The following is a 20,737-nucleotide window of genomic DNA, read 5'->3' on the forward strand; positions in this document are numbered from 1 at the left end:
CTAAATAAATAAAAATTAGAAATAATGCTTTATCAAATTTTAATGAGTATGAGGGCAATTAGAGAAAGCCAGCTCAGAGGTACAGAGGCAGAGGGTTTGGAGATGGTAATGGGATGGCTGTGTGGGGAAGAAAATGGGAGGAAGAGAGGCACAGAATTGCTTATATAATAATGGATTAGATTATTACTGGGTAGCATAGACCCAGATAGAAATAGAAGAGCACTTGGAGGGTGGGAGAAAGATGGGGGAGTGGAAGTCAGGGATTCATCTTTATATGGTTTTGGTGGAGGACAGATTAACTTTATACCTCTTTGGAATTACTCCATTAACATATCTACATCAACTCCAAGTTATCAACACTTGGACCTTGCAAACTTTGGTAGATGTCATTACTTGGGAAAATCCTCAAGTATTCTTCTCTTTCAATATAGATAGCTCTTCATCAAAAGGTTTACTATTCGATATTATGATGATCTTCAAGAAGGTCCTATTCTTAGTCATGAACAAAAACTCATATCAATGAAATAACAGAAATTTTAGAGTTGTAAAGCATTTCAATCTAAAACTTAATTTTAAACTGAAATTCACTTCAAACTTTAGTTTAAATCTTTCTTCTTTGTTTCCAGGGCTACAGCTACTCACAGAGGTCAAGTTATATTCAAGGATGCCTTAGCCCAGCAGTTATGTGAACAAGGAGGTAAGAGTTATTGCATTTTAATGTATTCCATCTGTTTTACCTGTGTCCACATTATTCATGTAAGATGCTGAAATATTATGCTCAGAGGGAATATGTCATTAATATTGCTGATAATGATATTAGAAATTGGTATAAAAGACTTTAACATGCTATATATTATGGATTTATTTAATTTTCTCTTATCATTTACATCTAATAAATATACTACATATGTATATATGTAATACAGAAATAGCATATATAATATAATATAATATAAATGGGGTAATACACCATGAGTCTGTAATTGTGTGAATTTGACACTAACTACTTTGATTGTGATATCAAAAATTCTCATAGACATATAATTACAGACACATATCTTAAAAAGAAACATTGAATTATGGATACACTTCAATTTGGGGCTTTATGTAGCCACTTATGCCTAAAGCATCCCAAGTGGCCCATCTTTATATGTTTCCAATAGCCATCTGGTGATTTGACTTATGCTTTAGAATGTACCAAAAATATTTTAGAATTTGCTCATATATGATTTGCATAAACCAATACTTTAATTTATTATGGTGTCAGAGGAAAAGCAGCAATATCATTCACCACAGAAAACCTTCTTGCTAATCATTCTCTCTCTCATATAGGAAACACATTTGGATTAGAAAAGTACAACAAATGTATTCATATAGTTTTCCATGGAAGAAGAAAGTGGAAATTGAATAGTGGAAGCAACAAATGCAAAAATAAATTTTTGTGTGTGTTAGGGCAGTAAAACTTGGTGGTTATCTCTAATATCTTTACCATATTCTTATCTGTATCCATGTATATTCATATACATATCAATATGCAACTCCACAATCTTAAAACTCTGTATTTCATGGGAACGATATTTTTTTAGCAATGCTCTTTTAGTTTTTGGTTTTTTTCTATTAATTGTTATAAAAACAATGTTAAATTGCCTTTAAGATACTCTCAAAATATTCCAACAGAACATGAAATAATTTTAAACATAATACATTTTCTAAATTATTGAATTTCTAAATTATTGAAGTTAGTGATATATAAGATTCAGATAATATTAAACACCTGAAAATTTTTAATTTTTGATTCAGTTCTAACAATAATAATTCATCTCTAAAAAGAAACTTTACAATTTACAAAGTGCTTTACTCATGATAATGCCGTGAAACAGGGAGTTCAAATATTATTCTTATTTTACATAAAAGATAATTAAGGCATAGCTAATTTAGATAACTTGTCTAGAATCCTACATCTAATTAGGCACAATAAGCACTGGAATTCAAATCCAAATATCTTTCTGCTTCAAATCTAACTTTCTATATTGACTATATAAAAACACCAGTATTCCTATACCAATTAGTTACAAGAATTATCACTGGAGACAAAAAGTGAATACAAACCCAACTCACAAGTTTTTTGCTGCCTGAGAGAAAAACCAATATACAAAGAATTGTGGAAGTTACCATGAGGGGGGGGGGGGACCAGGTGAAATTCTTTGAAAAATTTTAAGAGGCAGAGCTTTTTTAGAGTTTGAGTTGAATGAAGGATCAGGAAAAAATCATGGAAAATAGTGGCATTTTATTTTATTTGATCTGATTTGATTTTGAATGAGGATGGCTAGGGCTAAATCAGACCCGGCTGAAGACTGAGCGGGTCAAAGTTTTTGTGATAATCAACATCAAGGGAAGCTGGCCTATACGTGACTGCTGCATCTCCAGTCTGGGTGAGATCCAGTCTTTCAACAACAACAACAACAAATTAGATTTTCCATTATAAATGTAGCCCCAATCTCACAGCTCATTAATATGGGATGATCTCCTTATTGATGGAGATTAATGCCCTGTCCTGAATCTTTTTTTTTTTTTTTTTCCCCAGCTACCTGAATTGGGATGAGCTTAGTCCATCTTCCTTCTAGAAGCTAGAGACAAGATAGTCCTGAAAGGGACTCTAAAACTACTGAAGAGATCTCTTTAGGCTTTTTGCCCCTCCCCTCACTCAAAGCAGATAAAGATAGAGCCCTAAACAATTGGGCTTTAGGACTAGGCTTGCATATAGTAGGGGATTTCTTTAGTGACTTAAATTTGGGATCCTATTCTATTATATAAGTAATGCTGAGGTTGGAATTCCTTTAAAAGTAGCATAGAATAATAATAGCTCACTTGACTTAGACTCAGAAGAACTTCGATTCAAATCGTCTCTTTGATACTTCCTAATCTATGACTCTGGACAAGTAGCCTTTCTGTACCTCAGTTTTATTAGCTGTAAAATGGGAAGGAGTATAGATGAATGACCCTCTAAGATCTCTTCTAGCTCTAAACTTGTAACCTATGATTTTTTTTTTTTGCAGGGGGGAGGGGAAACAATCAGAAAAATCAATGAGGAAAAAACATTTTGACCAATGAGAAAATTTTTCTTTTACTGAGGTGCCTTATGCTAATATAGTTTACATTGTGATGGTCCAATAAGCAAGATAACATGTAGACCAGAATCAGCAGGTATACAGTATTGAGATTTGTGGTAATATCTGGTATATCTAATTCCATATACCTCAGCAGAGATGAAGAAATTATTTTGTATTAAAGGTATTGAATAATTTATGGAGTTCAGGGATTCCATATGATAAGAATATTATGCTTCATTTTAAAATAAGCATAACTTTTATAGTAGTTCTAACTATTTTAAATAATATTCAATATATTTTCAAATGGAGTGTTATAATCCTTTTGGGTTACAGCATTTTGCTGTGTTATAAACCAGTGCCAAATTCAAATAAAAAATGGGATCCACTAAATCACGTATAAGGATCTTTATGGGCCATACATTGACTTAGTTTTATAAAGTAATGTTATCTGTATTTTATTTTATCAAATATTTCCAAATTACAGTTTAATCCAGTCCAAGCTCTTCTTGGGAATGTTATGGGCTTTATGCATCCCATCATGTGCTTGAAACTTCTATTATGGAAAAGGGATAATTTCTATGAATAAACTACTGAATGAAAAAGAATTTATTAAGCATTTAGTATGTGCTGAGCCCTTCATAAATTCCTGAGGATACAAAAAGGAAAAGCAAAAGTCCTTGCTTTCAAGGGGTTTACATTTTAATTGAGAAAGTTTAGCTCTAGGACAGAGATTAAGGCCAAGAGTCTGAAGCTGGGTGGATGGAGAGGCCTAAGGATATTTAGGCTCCTCAATAGGTCAGATGATCTTGCTCTGGGGTCTGGAGAGATCTGGGCTGAAAGTAAAAGTTGAAGGACTTTAGGAAGTAGTAAACAAGACAGATGATTCCTCATCTCATTGGAAGACATAAAATTGGAAATAACTTCCTTCTCATTCAGATCACATATCAGTCATAGAGCCTGGCTAGGTTGGGAAAAGGTCTTCTCCCTCTGTTAGGATGGTCAATTTCTTCTACCTACCTAAATCTCAGATGAATTCAGGGGAAGGGGGATGATAAGAGGGAAAGGGATCCTAGATCTTGTGAGTCTTGAAAAAAATCTCATCTTTGCAAAGAGAATACAAGAGAAAGAAAATCAATTTTTAAAAATACAAAGAGGAAAATTTTACAAAAAGAATTTATCTTTTATTCTTTGGATAGAAAGTTATAAAGTAAATGATACTTTTAGAAAAGAATGGATAACCTGGTAGATAAAATTATAATTATTGATGTATCTCTTCAGAGATATTTACATTTGAAAAACTTAGGTTCGTTCAGGAGAGAGGTCAAAGGAAACTAAAACTATGACTGTTTGCCAAAAGTGGAAGATGTTATTTGCTTACATTGGTCCCAAAGTGAAAAAATGTCTTTTAGGCAAAGAAAATAAAAAATACTGAAAAAATTAAAGCAATTTTTAAAAAAATCTAACAACTTCTCTGAGTGTTTTTATATTTGGATTTCAGAAATTATGCTTTTCCAAAATTAAAAAATAATAACTCCTATTCTTAGGAAAGTGTTAAGTTCAATTCTTTGAGCTAGGTAGTATATTAATCCTTATTTTATAGATGATCAGAGGCTCATAGATTTTATCTGGTATGTTTGAATGTGAGTATGGATTTAAACTTAAATCTCTGGACTTTTCAATTACACCACATTAAAAGGGTCAATGACTAAAGTCGAAATTTTGGATCCATAAAAACTGGTTTAGAATCTTTTAACCTCTTTTTAAGAGCAAAATAACTATCTCTCTCTCTCTAGCAGAATGGGGCCTCCAACGAGAATGTTGTTTCGACAGTATTTATGTCAAAGCACCAGAGGTTTATAACTTGTACATCACCCAGAGACATGATGGTCTAAAATCTTTCCACTGTAAATATTTCTGGGGATACGTATTAAATATCTATAATTATGTAAGCCTCAGACTTCTAATTTTTTTCTAGTTCTTAGACAGTTTTCCAGGAATAATGGCCATATGCTTCCACTTGAAAATAGAAAGATAAGTTCCTTCACATTATCATGGAAAAAAAAAAAGAAATGAATATTAGATTCAGTAATTGTGAAGGCAGAAAAAGTAAGATATAATGGCATATTCCTTATCAATAAACTTTTTATAAAATATTCAAGACAAAGGGCACTGCAGTGACTCAGATTAGAATGAAAAATTCAGAGAGAGATGAAGGAAATATTCCGTATATAGGAAATGATCACTCTATAATAGATAATGGAGGGGAGGAGAATAATCCTATGACTTGGAACCATATAAAGCAGTGTCCTTAAAAATATGTTTGAAGTAAAAACTGTGCTGTTAAAAAAAGTTTCCAAGTAAAACATATGTTGAAATATTCTAATGATATTATAGCTACTCACTATTTTTTTGTGATAGAATTTCAGAATTTTAACCCTAAAGGAACCTCAGAGAACCCTAGCCTAACATGACCATTTTCTGGATAAGAACACTGAAGCTTTAAGAGTGACTTTGTCAGTATGACAATCATGGTTTTCTAAATCCTACTTAGTCCAAGGAAGACAATAAATAGCATTTATATACCTAGCTTTTAATGTGTGAGCCTCTTGGCACATGTTACAACCACACATATAGACAGCTTCACAAGACCAGATGGTGGACACCATAACCTGACAGCCATAGTGTCCTGCAGAGCCCTCAAGGGCTGCTTATCATTTGCAAATGGCTCTAGAATCCTCTGTTGTGGGGCAAGTGAAAGTGGATAGAAAGAGAAGCAAGAGTGTTAGCCAACTCATTAAATGACAATGTTGACTTCTGTCTGTAAGCTAAACTAAACTATTATGTTTTGCCCTAAATTACAATAATGAGCAAAATACTTGAGAATTGAAGACTTGGTATACCAACTAAAGTTCATTTGATCATGGTGTTATATGGCATATAAATCTCATTCACATATAACTATTTTGGATTTTATCATTCAGACAGAGAAAGCTAAAATTTACTCTCATAATACCTAATAGAAAAGGGATTGTTGGACAAATCCATAATGTGAATAAGGGGAGGAGAAATTTTTAATTTTGTAATTCAAACAGGCTAAAAGTGTCATTTATATAACATGAGTTAAATATAATTACTTTTTGTCGAACTAATTTGGCATAATCTTTATTTGGAACCATTTGTTTAGCCAGTTAACTTCTGTGACTACATTCCCTTAAACATTCTTAGGACAATTCATATTGTTTCCAAAAATCAGATTTATCTCCCCACAGTTCTTCAGGAATGGATTTTACTTTGGTTGTTAAATTTATACATTATAGAAATATCTCATGAGAGTTAGGTGCTTATTTTACAGTTTAGGAAACTAAAGCAGAGGACCCTTACCCAGAGTCACATAGATAATGAGTGTCTGAGACTGAATTTGAACTCAGGTCTTCCTAATTCCCTGATTCCACTGCCCCACCTAGTCAGTTTTTTTTTGTTTCAACAATGTAATAAGACATAAAATGTTCTCTTCAAGGCGATAACCATCTGATAGAGGGGATAAAGACCTGAACAAGAATAGCTATGATTTAGCTCAGACCATTGTAGCTGACTTGTGGAAATGCAGGTTTTCATAAGACAGACAATAATGTAGTAAACAATAGTGTATATTTTAATCCATTCCAACAAATTCATCTCAACATTTATTGTGTCTAAGATACTATAGTTAAAAGGCAAAAATGAAACAATTCTCAAAGAGCTTATGCAGTTCATACAAGGAAAGCTATAACTTCCTAGGGAGATGAGGAAGAGAGCATGGGAGGAGAAATTCAAAGCAAAGGATATAACCAGCCCTGAATTCAGGAGGACCTGAGTTCAAATCTGATCTCAGACACTTAACACTTCCTAGCTGTGTGATCCTGGGCAAGTCACTTAATCCCAGTCTCAGGAAAAAAAAAAAAAATTGCCAAAGGGCAATGATACAACTTGATCTTTGAGAGGATGGGATAGATTCATGACTCGGCCAATGAAGAGCTTCCAACAAGCCTTTGATTACATCATCTTCAGGTTTTGACAAAAGGAGCAAGGGGATCTGTGATTGTTTGTAAGGCTCCCCTTAACTTGATTAAGAATATCTTGGTATACTACACAAGTGGGCCACTACATAACTTAGTGACTTTTATTTGGAGGGATTAGGTGAAAATCTTTCTTGTGAACATATTGATTTCCCATTCCTGATGTCAGAGGGAAGGAGAAGCCACTTGGCACTTTTACATGGAGTTCAAAGAATTTTTAGCATGGAAAACTCCAGCCCTAAAGATGGGTTAAGGAATATATAGAGCAGAAACACCCTGTGTGCCATCCACCTTCCAAATAAAACCTAGCTCCAGAAAAACCAGAAAAGTTTTCTGGAACATCACAAATGTGTGAAATGCAAAAGAGAAGGGAGATAGCACTTGAAAATTTCAAGAAAGTAGAGGTTACTTTCAGCAGGAGAAATTGAAGAATTCTTCAAAGAAAAGGAGGGGGCATCACCATGGATTTTAGTAAAAAGAGATATAAAAAAGCATGGATGCAGAAGATGGTATAAGAATGGATAATAGCAGATAATAATCCAGTTTGGCATAATGTTGAGTAAGTGAAAGGATTCATTCAAGGCAGCAAAAGTGACTAAAAAGTAAGATTTGGCAGTAACTAATGGGGAAGATATTATTATTGACTCTTAGTATCCTGGGCACTTTCCTAAATATCCCCAGTGAACAAAAGATGACATTTGGGGCAGTGTTATTTATCCTGAGGCAATTTAACATACAATTAGACAATCATCAGTTCCAAATGCTATATAGATTTTTACCTTAACAGCTTTACATAATCTAACAAGTCAAAATCCTTAGATTTATACCTGTGAAATTTAACATTAAGTTCTTTGAAATAAAGAATAAGGTGGTCTCCATGTAAGTTATTACATTTGCTTGACTTTTCTGTATTCTAAAGGGTTAAGTGTAAATTCATTTTTATATAGTTACAAGGGACAGCAGAAATATTATAAAGATATAAAAATCATACTGGTTCAGTTTGTTTTGGTTTGTGAAAACACACTTTTTGAAAATAAGGAAGTACAATTTATTTCAATATAGGATTATTGAATATTTGCATATTGATTGTCCAAAATTGCTAACTAATATTCATCATTTTTAATAGCATTTACTGTGTATCCCTTACCCCTTTTAATTAGATCTTTAAATATTTCCAGGTTAATGTAAACCTTGGATGGCCCATTTTTAGTCTCATTCTCACTAAATTACTAGCCTACCTTCTTTTCTGGTCATATGTGTACTTGATAATACTCTTTATGTCACTTCTTGCTTTAAAATCGTCAGTGACAACGTTACAAAGTCTATTTAGGTCCACCATGTGTCTTTCAGTTGCCTTTTGTTTTATTTGTAAATATTTATCCTTCCATGTGCAACCAGAGAAAATACTGGTGTTGAAGAAGTAGACTTTTGAGGAAGTGAGCAATTTGGGATCACTGAAATTACTTAATTCAATGAAGACTGATCCATCTCTGTCTTTTTATTTTACTTAATTTTCATTTCTTGGTCTTGATCTATGTATATATGATCCCAAGGCTGCCTTTCTACACTCTAAGCCAGGAGAATTTTAAGAATATTCGAATTTAATTTTTGTGGATTAAGAACTGCATAATACTTCCTCCTGTTCTTTTTCAACATTTCACTATCTCTGAAAGCCAAAGGGACCCATAAAGCTGAGAACCATTTTGTGCTTTTTATCCCTTTAACAAGTTTCTTTCTGTATTACCCCCAATTCTTCACCTGGCAGCCCACCCGCTTTGGGACCATCTTTATGTCCTTTCCCCTTTGTAGAATCCCCTTAAGTTTGTTCTCCATTGGCAAAACCTTTGAGAATACTTATTCTTTTCCATTCCAAGATTAGTAAAGATATTGACACTTTGGAGGTGAGACTTAGTTACAAGTGGGAATTATGCGGGGACAGGGAAAAAATCAGAATAAAAATAAGGGGAGGGAACAGGAAAGAAGAGACAAATTTGATTTACTAAGGGAGAAAAAAGGGGAAAGTAAAGCTGGAAGGTAAATTAAATTTGGGAGGAAGTAACTACCAGAGATTACATATTGGGCAAAATCCAATGAAAATTCAGTGGTTAACTCTTAGAAGGCTTCCATTAAATATTAGTGAATGAAATTCAAATTTTGCCATTCAATTTTCTATCAAGTGAAGTCAAGTTGCCAATTTTTCACACTTTCTCCAGTTTGGGTTTCTGGTGTGGGTTTTCAGGAGTCTGATCAGAAGGTCAAGGGGAGATGACACCCTATCCCATAAGGAGAGCCTTTTTTCACCATAGGGGCAGCCATCCCAATCACCAGCAGAGCTTGTGCTTATCTGAACGGCTTTCCCTCACTGCTCTGACAGTTACTTGCTGGCCATATGTTGCATGGGCTTCGGACTGTGCTACAGCTGCTGCTCCTCCACCCTCACTCCTGACCTCAGCACCAGGTCCTGTCTTCTTAAAACTCCCAAAGGTCCAGGCAGCATTTTAGAAAAGGGAATAGTGGTTCATTGCACACTAATCATATACCCTAAAGATTTATTTTAGTTTTACTTTAATTCCATCTATTTTGACTATGAGAGATGATCATTACATTAAGTGACAAAAATCAAGGATGGCAAAAAAACTCATCCCAACCTTAATCCATGGCCCTGTCTATAATTTAACTTGTTTTAAATATTAAGCAATCTTTCATACTAATCATAAGTATATTCTTGAACACATTGAAAACTATTTCTATTCTAAATTTATAACATTTTGGAGGCTTAATTATCATACTTGAAGGTCAAACTATGCTGTATTGCAATAAAATACAAAAAAAGTAATAAAGGAATTATTCCTGGGGAGATGAAAGTCTAGGTTCATAGCTCATTAAATGGTAACTTCACAGACTGTGTCTAATTTGTCATATTTAGCTCGGGAAGTTTAATACATTTGAATTACAAATTAGGCGAAGGGATACCTGAGGCAAAAATACCTTGGGTCTTTGAATACTATAGAAATTGGAAGCAATGGCTCCTTTAGCATGATACCTTTATTTGTAAGATTTGCCTGTTATTAGACACATTATAATTGCCTAACTCTAAAGCTGATCCTAGGAAAGTAATTAGTAACATTAACACAAAGCCAGTTAACATTAACACAAAGCTTCTTATTTGATCTGAGAATCAATTAGTAGTTACAGCTCTCTTCTTGTTTCCCCCCCCCCCCACTATAGCCAAAATTAGATTCTTTTTATTGGTGACCAGTTTGTTAAAATTTAGCAGTATTGCAAAATATGTATTCATATAAAAATAAAATTTCCTTAATGTCAGTTCAAAGAATAACACATTTATAATCTTTCATATGACTAAAAATGGTTCTGGTTTTTGATGCTCTTTGGACAGATTGTCATGATTCTTTTTGAGTTGCCTGAATGCTACCTTCTGAGAGGGCATAAAGATGAATATGTGTGAGTGTGTGGATGTGTATATAAATCAAATAAGTTTTATCCCACTTTTAGCATATTAGCCTTTGTATGAAAGTTGAAAATAGGAAGAATTTCATCCATATAGTCTATTTTAATATTTTGTATATGATTTAATCCCTCAGGAAAACAAAAGGTGTAAAATAATATACAATTTTTCATAGTAGTATTTGCATAGTTCCACAGGGGATTAATTAGTGAATGCTACAAAAACAAAATTGTAACCTCTAATATCCAAATGAAATAATAAAAGCAAACCACTGTGGAAACACTTTTTTTAGGCTTTTCTTCCCCTCTCTTCTAAACAAAGCCACCATCTTTCCATCCTCTGGCTTAAGTAGAATCTAAAAGATGATTGAATTATATTTTAAAATCCTGGAGAAAAGGAATTCTTTTATAAATGCAAACTGTCATTACAAAAATTAAAATGGCTCATTTAGTTATTTGAAAGCATTCTGAATCATATTCTAAGTAAGGATTTTAAAGGATCACAGGATCATAGATTTAGAATTGGAGGTGACCCTAGCTGTTACTGAGTACAACTTCATTTTATAGATAAGGAAACTGAGATGAGATAAATTACCAAAGTTCACAGTTGAAATAAGTAGCAGAGCTACTTTTCTCCAAATCTATTGCCTTTCAATGCTGCTTCTAGTTATTGTTTTTTTTCTCACTGTAATAAGGATTAAATTAAGTTACACATAATGGAATAGAATGGAAGGTGTTTTTACATATTGTAGTGGTAGTAACATTTTGCAGTATATTACAAAATGATATTTGTTGATGGGCTGCCAGGAACTATTTGATAAAAAAAGACTTGTGTCCTTTGTAGGATTTTTTTTAATCGAGAGCCGATTTTTTAATTTAATATAGTTTCATTTTTTTTTGTTTCATTTACCCTTGTCTATGACCAATAATTTCCACATCCCTTTGAGCATATATTTAAACTAATAACTCTTGACCCTTTATTTTTTTGCTGAGGCTATTGGGGTTGAGTGACTTGCTTAGGGTCACCCAGATATGAAGTGTTAAATAACTGAGTTCAGATTTGAACTGAGAGCACCAGCCCTGAAATCAGGAGGATCTATCTACTGCACAATCTAGCTGCCCCTGATGCTTGATTCTTTAAAAGATATCAGAAAAAGACATGTTCTGCTCTGGAAAATTTTGATTTTGAAATCACATTTTCTCACTTTATTTATTCTAGGTCTTTTGGACATTATCTTTGATCTTTTCACATCTGCTTCATTTAATAATCCACTCTTTATTATTTCCTACTAAATCACCATTTGAAATTTCCTTTTTTAAAAAAAATGAATGACAGGCTCTTTTTTAAAAAAAAGGATATCTTGTAATGAATGATTTGTAAATCCTTTTGAGAATAGTACAGATGCATGATGAATAAGTGTTGTTGCTACTTTTCAAAACAAATTTTAAAGTGTTTTCTAAAACCAAGGATTCATTGTTTCATGTAATCCCCAACTGCATTGCACTTTAAAAAAAAATCCTTTTTACTATATCACTAGAGTGATAGGAAAACATAAACCTGGTTTTTGAGTCTTTGCACTGTCTACAACAATTCAAGAATGTGAAAATATTAATCTCTAGCTTCAATTTGAATCAAGCTTAGCTCCACCTGAAATGTGCATTCTTGATTTTGGAGTTCCTAACCTCTGTTCAAGTTCATAAAGCAATATGCTATTGAGACCTTATCCTTTCATTTATTAGTGCCCCCTCCCAAATGCTTTGCATTCACTTTATATAATCTCGCATTTTCTTATCTGAGTATGGATTGTTTCTCCTTAATGAAGTATAACTTCAGTGAGAGCCCAAACATTTTTTGTTTCTGATTATCTCTAGTTCAGTACCTGATACTTGGGACTACTGTCTGTAGGATCATCAGTCTTTGTTCCTAATCCCAATAAACTTTTTTCTAACCTCATTTACTTTTGTCAATTTTTGACACAGCTGGATACCCCTTCCTTTTGTTACTCTCTTTGTATTTTCACTGTACTGCCCTGTTGTGATTTTCTATATGTGTCAGACTCATGGGCCCTTTCCTGCTTTCTTTCCATATTTTATTTCCTTTGTGATCTAATCAATTCCTATAGGTTGGATTATCATCTCTAGCTCACACCTACAGCTCTCATTTCTCCTGTCCTCTAATTCTTCATCTCCAACTACTTCTTAGATATCTCTGCCACAATGCCTCAAGCTCAACGTGTCTAAAGCTAAATTTATTATCATTTTTTCCCCTCCAAACCTAACTTTCCTCCTAATTTCCCTACTTTTCTATAGAGTACCAACATTCTCCCATTCACCCAACATTTATTACATGATTATTTTATGCCTAGTACAAAGCTAGACTCCAGAAATGCAAGGACAATAAGGAAACAGTCTCCACCGTCACAAAGCTGCATTCTATTAGAGAAATGATGAAAAATGTTCCCTACCCACCTCCTGAAAGAGATATGATGGATTCAGGGTGTAGTTTGAGATATATCTTTTTTGAATATACACAATGAAGGAATTAATTTTCTTAACTTTTTTTTTTTTTTTGAGGCTGGGGTTAAGTGACTTGCCCAGGGTCACACAGCTAGGAAGTGTTAAGTGTTTGAGACCAGATTTGAACTCGGGTCCTCCTGAATTCAAGGCTGGTTCTCTATCCACTGCGCCACTTAGCTGCCCCAATTTTCTTAACTATTTATATTTGTTGAGTATTTTGTTTTCCTTTTTTGTATGGAGAGCAAATAGTATGAAAAAATATGTTTTTGTTAATGAAATTAAGTGAAAATAAACATTCTATTGGAGAAAGTTTTGAATATTGTATAAATACATACTATATATAAATAAGATAATTTGGGAGGGAGCACTAGCAACTGGTTTGATCAGAAAGCCTTCTTAGAAAAAATGATTTTTGACATGGTCTTTGAAGAAAACAAGAGATCCTAAGAGATAGAAGTAAGAGAAAATGAATTCTAGCCATAAAGGAAAGCCAATGATAAACTGTAAATTGCAGAATAGGTACTAATCTCCACTGATAAAGGTCTTTCCTTACTAAGAATTCTCTGCTTCAAATCACAATCCTATGCTTCTCCCTCCCCCAAATTTTGTATTTATGTATCTGTGGGCATGACAAAACCCCCTCCTCAGTAGAATGTAAACTTTATAAGGTGAAGGACTATAGTTTGTATTTCCAATGCCTAAAACATAGACTTCTATTAATAAATGCTTATTGATTGAGATTAGAAAAGAATAAATAGATCCTAAGGTGCTGTGGGAATTTTGAGAAGAAGAAGATCAATGTGGAAACACTCCTAAAAATTACAGATGCATAGTGGCTAACTACTGTCTGAAACACTACATTCATCAAAAACAAACTAAGTTCAATAATGATGCTGTAAATGTTTTGTTTACTCATCTATATTCATAAAAATAGAGATGGGGAACTGTTTCTATGGGATACTTGCCACCAGTCTTTCTGTATTTAATTTCATTCATTTTAATTTCTCAGATCTTTGTAGTTTCATCCCCCTGGGTTGTTATTAATAATTTATTTCCCTTCACTATTTACCCTACAAGTAAAGGAGAACCCATTTATAGCACCAGCATTCAAGGACAGAACTAATAAATGTGTTGCATAAGATGTAAATACATGATTTTAATATATTATTTTATTATGTAGTGATATATTTGATATATAAAGCTTGCGTTTCAGAAGATTTCATCTCACCAAATGTGGATTTGTTATGGTGAGCCATTTTATATGGAGAGTCTATGTTATTTTTACCAAATGCCATTATTTTTAGATAAAATTTAAAAAATACAAAAATCATGAGTGCAAATATTTTGGGGTACTTTATCACTGTCACTTAAATTTTCTTTAAAAGTTCTAGGGAATTTATTTATTAGTAATAATCTATCTAGATTGTTTAATTATTTTTATGCTAAATACAAAATTAAGCTTTTCTTTTGCTAATCATTTTAACTATTAAATTTTTTTTCTGTTCTTTTCTTGTTTCAGCTCCAACAGAGGCCACTCTGCATCCACATCTTGGTAAGTATTTAAGAGCTAAGCATTGTTCACTTCATTACATATTGTATTCTGAGACCCATTTCTAACTTTTGGCATTCTTTCTAGACTCTCTTCTCTGAATTCCTGTAGCACCCTGCCTATATTATACAATCACATAGCTGGTTGTATATTGTCTTATATTGTTTTTCAATTGTTTTTTATGTTGTCTTGCCTGCTGACTACATGGACTATCCCAACTAAAAGGCTCCATAATATGGCACTTGATTGTTTTTTCCTTAATTCTTTAATCAAATAGAGCTGTTGCCCAGATTTTCTTTTCTAGATGACAGGTAGCAGATCTGAATAAATCAGGTGTTTGCTCAAGTTTCAGAAATTTTTAGAAATTTTTGAAATAAGAAACATCATCTTAACAGTGCTGGAAAATTACAAGATGCATGAATTTGGAGCCATGCAGCTAGATGGTATAATGGATTAAGCTCCATTACCTTAAGGTCAAATGTGTTCTCAGATATTTATCAGCTGTGTGCCTGGGCAAATCACTTAACCCTGTTTACTCACTTTCCTCATTTGTAAAATAAGTTGGAGAAGAAAGTGGCAAACCACTCCAGTATCTCTGCCAAGAAAATCCCAAACAGGGTCACAAGGAGTTAGACATAACTGAAATGGCTAAACAACAAAAAATTCATATCATTCTTTGATTCCTGCTGAGCCCTGGATTAAGTGAATGAAATGGACAACTTTTATCAGTATCTAAATTTGAAATTATTGGGGGTCCTTTTTGTTGGAGAGGTATATTCAAATGAGAATGAGCTCTAATTAAACAATTAATGTGGCTATATCTTCAAAAAAGAAGTGAAACAATTTTAAGGTACTTTTAGAGGTACCTTATTAAACAATTAAATCATCTCTTCTTTAAAAAACAATAATCCCTTAGTACCAACACAGACTATTTGCCCTTTTTAACACAGGGAAAAGTAGCAATATAAACATTAACCATTGAATTTTGCAAAATAACAAGCATTCTTTGTGAGCTAAACATTTTATTTAGTGGTAATTATTTTCTGAATAACTTTCTACATTATCCTACTTAAGAGGAGATGAAAGCTATAGTTCTAATCTTCTCTTTAGGTAGCTACCACTATGGGACTTCCACATAGGTCAGTTATTTGCCTTTTAGGCTTTTGCTTTGAACCTTTGAGTCCAATTAATTTATTTTTTTTTCCTTTTTGAGAAATCTGCCTCTGGAAACACTACTTTTATGTATGCTATAGCTTTGGGGGTTCTTTAATTTGGCAGACAAACTTAGATGCTTGGAAGCCCTGCATTTTGGCAGAAAGAGAAATATGGTGACCCTGAGAGGCCTAGTAGCGCCTTTTCTATGTTGGATATTTGAAAGTGTTGAAGACTCTGGATACTTCATTCAACTTATGTTATTGCTGAGAGACATGATTAATCCATTCCCATGTGCAGAATAAATCATTATTCGCTGCCAGCATAAATCCCCATTCTACCTATTCCTGTACCTCCAAGCATTCATCTCAATACAGGCCGATTCACTAGTTGCCAATTACTTCATTATATGTTAACTTGCTGAAATGCCTAGAGTAAAAGCAAAGAGTATTTTGAGAAGTATATCCACAGTGAATTAACTATGGAAATATTGCCCATTGAGTTTAAGCTATGCCTTCTGGTATTCAATAATAATTCCAAATTTCTAATGACTCTATAGAGTTAGTTGTTAATTAGCAAATATTTTATAGTTTGCAAAAAATATTCTTTTATTTAAATTCAAAGTTCAAAAGACTAGGGAAGTTTTATTTAACAAAGACTTGGGCTTACAAATCATCATGAGTGAAATAAAGTAATTGTTTAAAATGAATCATTTTAAAAAAACTATGAATACATATGTATGCATGAATAAAGGTATAACATTGAAGTCAAGAAGACTTTAGGGTCAGTATTTCCTTCTGACTTGTGATTGCTGGGTGAACACAGGCAAGTCATGACCCACCACTGCGCTGGGCCTTTCTCTAAGATAAATCCCAAAAGAGCTGTGGACCTGCATTGGTAGAGGGAGTTGTCCAGAATGGAGATTTCCTACATTTCATTAAATAATATATGTGCAGACGAGACCCACTGTCTCCTTTTATACAAATAAGTCACTGGCCTGCAACTTCCTTGTTAAGGGGAAGGCCCAAGTGAAAAAACTATCCTGATCAATATACAAATGCCATTCTCTGAGTTTTAGAGAATTGCCTTGTGCACCAAGAAGGGAAGTGACTCTACACAGAGCTAGTATTTTGTATTAAGGGTGGGGCTTGGGAGGAAAAAGTATGTGTGTATATACTTATGTGCATATACATACATATACATATATATATATACAGTATAAATCTATACACAGATGTATATATGTAATTATATACACATTATATATATATATCACATAAATATATATATATATATATATACACACATATATTACAGTAGATAAAATGGATCAGTCAGGAAAGCTTATCTTCATGAATTCAAATCTGGTCTGAGACACTTACCATATAAAAAGTCACTTAACCCTATTTGCTTCAGTTTCCTCATTTGTTAAATGGGCTGGAGCAAAAAATATCAAATCCTTCCAGTATCTTTCCCAAGAAAACCTCAAATGGGTTCATGAAGAGTCTGACATGACTGAAAAATGACTAAACCACACATATAGATAGGTAAGATATACACACAACTGCACGTGTATACAATGCATATAGACATATATATGTGTACATACACAATATACTTATATATGTGTGTTCATACAACTTATACATGATATTTGTATGAATTCAAAAGAAAATAAGAAGTTATATTAATAAGTCAATATTCTTTTTTGGTTTGGATCTGCAAATAAAAGTGGGAAACTGTACTGAATAGTAAACCGAACCAGATTACTTATTTGAAAATCATACATACACACACAAACTCCTAGTGACCTATGTGACCTTTTTTCCAAACCTTGGGAATTTGGGCATATAATAAGTTATGGTAATATTTTATGTGATCAAAAATGGAAAAAGGTCCAACAACTCGTAAATAATGCAACAACTCAGTGATGGCTGAAATCAGTATATTTTTTCTATATCATATTGAGGAGTTTATTTTCACCAAATTACATGCACAGATGAATTCATAGATATGTATATACACACATGTATGTATATACACATGAATTTATTTATACACACATTTCTATATACACATATATTTATGTAAGCATGTATTTTTTTTCATATGACTCATTTTTTTCCCCGACAACTTACAGGGATCTATTGTAATGATAATGTTTTACCTTTCAAGAAGTCATACTTTTTGAGCCAACCTAATAACAATAAATTAATGAATCACAGAGTGCAAAGAAGAAAATAAATGGAAATCAAAGGTGGACAGTAGAACCAAAATGTAATGGAAGAAGAAGCCCTGACTCAGGAATCTGAGGTTCTAGATTCAAATGTCTTTTCTGATAACTACTATTTGTTTAACTTTGGGCAAATCATTTGGACCCTACTTGCTCATGAGCAAATTGAAGACTATAAAATGGACTAGGCCTGCTCTGAGTTTCTTTGTAGCTGTAGATCTATGATTTTAGTTGGAAATGGGTAGTTTGAAGGACTAAGCCTTCCTTTAAACAGTTTTGGGAATAAGTGCCTCCTGGTGTAAATTCCTGGAACTGCTAGTGTTGCCAAAGGTTTAGATATGGGTTATGAGGGAATAAGTAACATTGACTTCTTCCTACCTTTGACTTCTGTGAACTACTAATTAGGAAAGTGATTTTTTTCTAATATCTTAGTTATAGTACATCCAGAGGGAATGAATCAGAGAGACATCTGGGTTCCTGGGAACTCCTGGGTTAATGATTAGCACAAAATTAATCTATTGTTATTTCTATTGTTACATATGATTTTTTTATTTGAATTAAAATATATTTAATTTTAACAGTGGCAACAGCATTGTCAATTTTTCTTAGCGAAGTAGATCAATGTAGCATAACAGTTCTCAATACTACTCTATTTATTTCTTTTTTAGCTGAAATACATAGTGACAGTGTTATCTTGCGAGATGACTTTGACTCTTACCACCAGCTGGAATTGAATCCAAATATATGGTAAGTTACACAATTTGTTTTGTTTTCCATTGAGAAAAGTACTGAAGACTTTCTTAATTCTATTGAACAAATATGCCTCTGAAGCAAGTCCTTTTTAAAAGTATCAATTCAAAATCAATTCTTGTTCAGATTCAGTGAGAATTATGAAAGCCATAGAACTTTGAGAGAGTGTGTGGTATTTTCTACATTAGCATCACTAAATATTTAACAGAGACCCAACTGGGATTATCATCATCTTATAGCTAGTATTTACATAGTGCATTAAAGTTTTAAAAGTGCTTTAAAATATTCTCATCAAGTCCTCACAAAAACCCTGAGATGAGATTATTATTATTCCTCATTTTATAGATGAAGAAACTGAGATTTGGAGAGGTTAAGTGACTTGCTCAGGTATCATCTAGTTAAGAATTGCTTGGGTAGGATTTGAACTCAGGCCTTTTTGGTCACTTGTACTACTTAGCTGACTTTAATAAAAATAGACAAATTAAGAAGAGGAGAGGATTGGAGGAGAAAGATAATGAGTTCAATTTTGGATTATGTATTTGATTGAAGATGTCAACAGAACATCTAGTTCAATATATTCAATAGATAACTTAAGAGATAAATATAATTAAAAAATAAGTAGAATTTGTTTACAAATGTCATTTTATTTTACTGTTTTTATCTGAAAGGATTTTGTTAATAAGTTGAAAAATTCCCATTGAAAAAAATTTTCTAGGAAAATCTCTTATTCATGCAGAAAAATGTAATTCTCTTAGAACTTTGATATTTTCTTTTGTAGTCCATTATACAGATGTTATCATAGGATTTGTTCCTTTCAAGGTGTTTGTTTTAATAAGGGAAACTAATTCTGGTCAAGGCTTTTTTTTTTTGACAAATACAAATTGATTCTTATGTGATTCAAATTCAGTTGTTTTTTTTAATCTAAGAAGCACGAATGATTTTATTTCATCTATGTTTATGACTGATTCTGCTATATATATTTCTTGAACAATATTATGGATTTTGTGCCTTTTTAGTTAAGCCATGGCTTTTTTTTCAAAATTTTTTGCCTATCCTCTTCTTCTCCCAGCAAAACCTGTGATATTTGAAATTACATTTTTTTCTATCTTTGATATCATATGTACTTTGTGATGCATTTTCAAATGACTTTTTTTTTCTTATCCACAACCTCCCTTTTCCATCTTTAAGTTCATTATATAAACTGGCAAAACTCTTGCTCTTTGAAAGATTATTTAGTTTGATGGATCTATGATGAGGCAAAGAACTATGCATGATGAAAAACTTGTTACTTCTCAGCCTAAGTATAAAGGATTTTTTTTTTTGCTAGTTTGCTAGTTCATTTAAATATGTCTGGTTTCCTCCTGAGCTAAAATAGACAAATGAATATGAAAGAAGTTTTAGAGCAGAACAGACAAAAAGAATACTAAGCCAGGGAAAATTTATGTAAAGAAAAGAAAAAAAGTAAATTACCCAAATTTTAGTAAAGTCTTATTTTTACTCATTTTGACTGTAAATATACAGTCTAGGATGGTATTAACATTGTAAAAATTTTAAGGTGAACAAAAATATTACTCAGAATTGGGTATTATAACAAAGCATTTTCAGCAAAGTACTATCCAATTTCTTTTGAACCAAAACAGGATTTCTCCTAAAACTTTAGGACCTTTTCATTTAAAAGAACCCAAGATGTTCTTCTCAGGCATCTTTTAAGAATCAACAAACATTTATTAAGTGTCTATTATATGCCAGGCACTGTGCTATGCACTGGGGATACAAAAAGAGGCAAAAGACATCCCTACACTCAAGAGGTTTACAATTTTTTGGAGGATATAATGTGTATATATAAATACATATATATGCACATACATATATACACACACATAAAGCAAGCTATTAGATTAATAGA

At 32.8% G+C, this 20,737-nt stretch overlaps 1 protein-coding gene across 1 annotated transcript in view; it reads left to right on the forward strand.

Moving 5' to 3' along the window:
* Positions 1-20,737, forward strand: part of RELN (reelin) — a 526,398-nt gene that overhangs the window by 195,676 nt on the left and 309,985 nt on the right. Inside the window, exons 4-6 of the mRNA XM_074268428.1 lie at positions 627-697; positions 14,667-14,699; positions 18,750-18,828. Coding sequence (XP_074124529.1) covers positions 627-697; positions 14,667-14,699; positions 18,750-18,828 — 183 coding nt within the window. The remainder of the gene's footprint in view (positions 1-626; positions 698-14,666; positions 14,700-18,749; positions 18,829-20,737) is intronic.

The sequence above is a fragment of the Sminthopsis crassicaudata genome, chromosome 5, assembly GCF_048593235.1.
Source record: "Sminthopsis crassicaudata isolate SCR6 chromosome 5, ASM4859323v1, whole genome shotgun sequence".
Taxonomy (NCBI): Eukaryota; Metazoa; Chordata; class Mammalia; order Dasyuromorphia; family Dasyuridae; genus Sminthopsis; species Sminthopsis crassicaudata.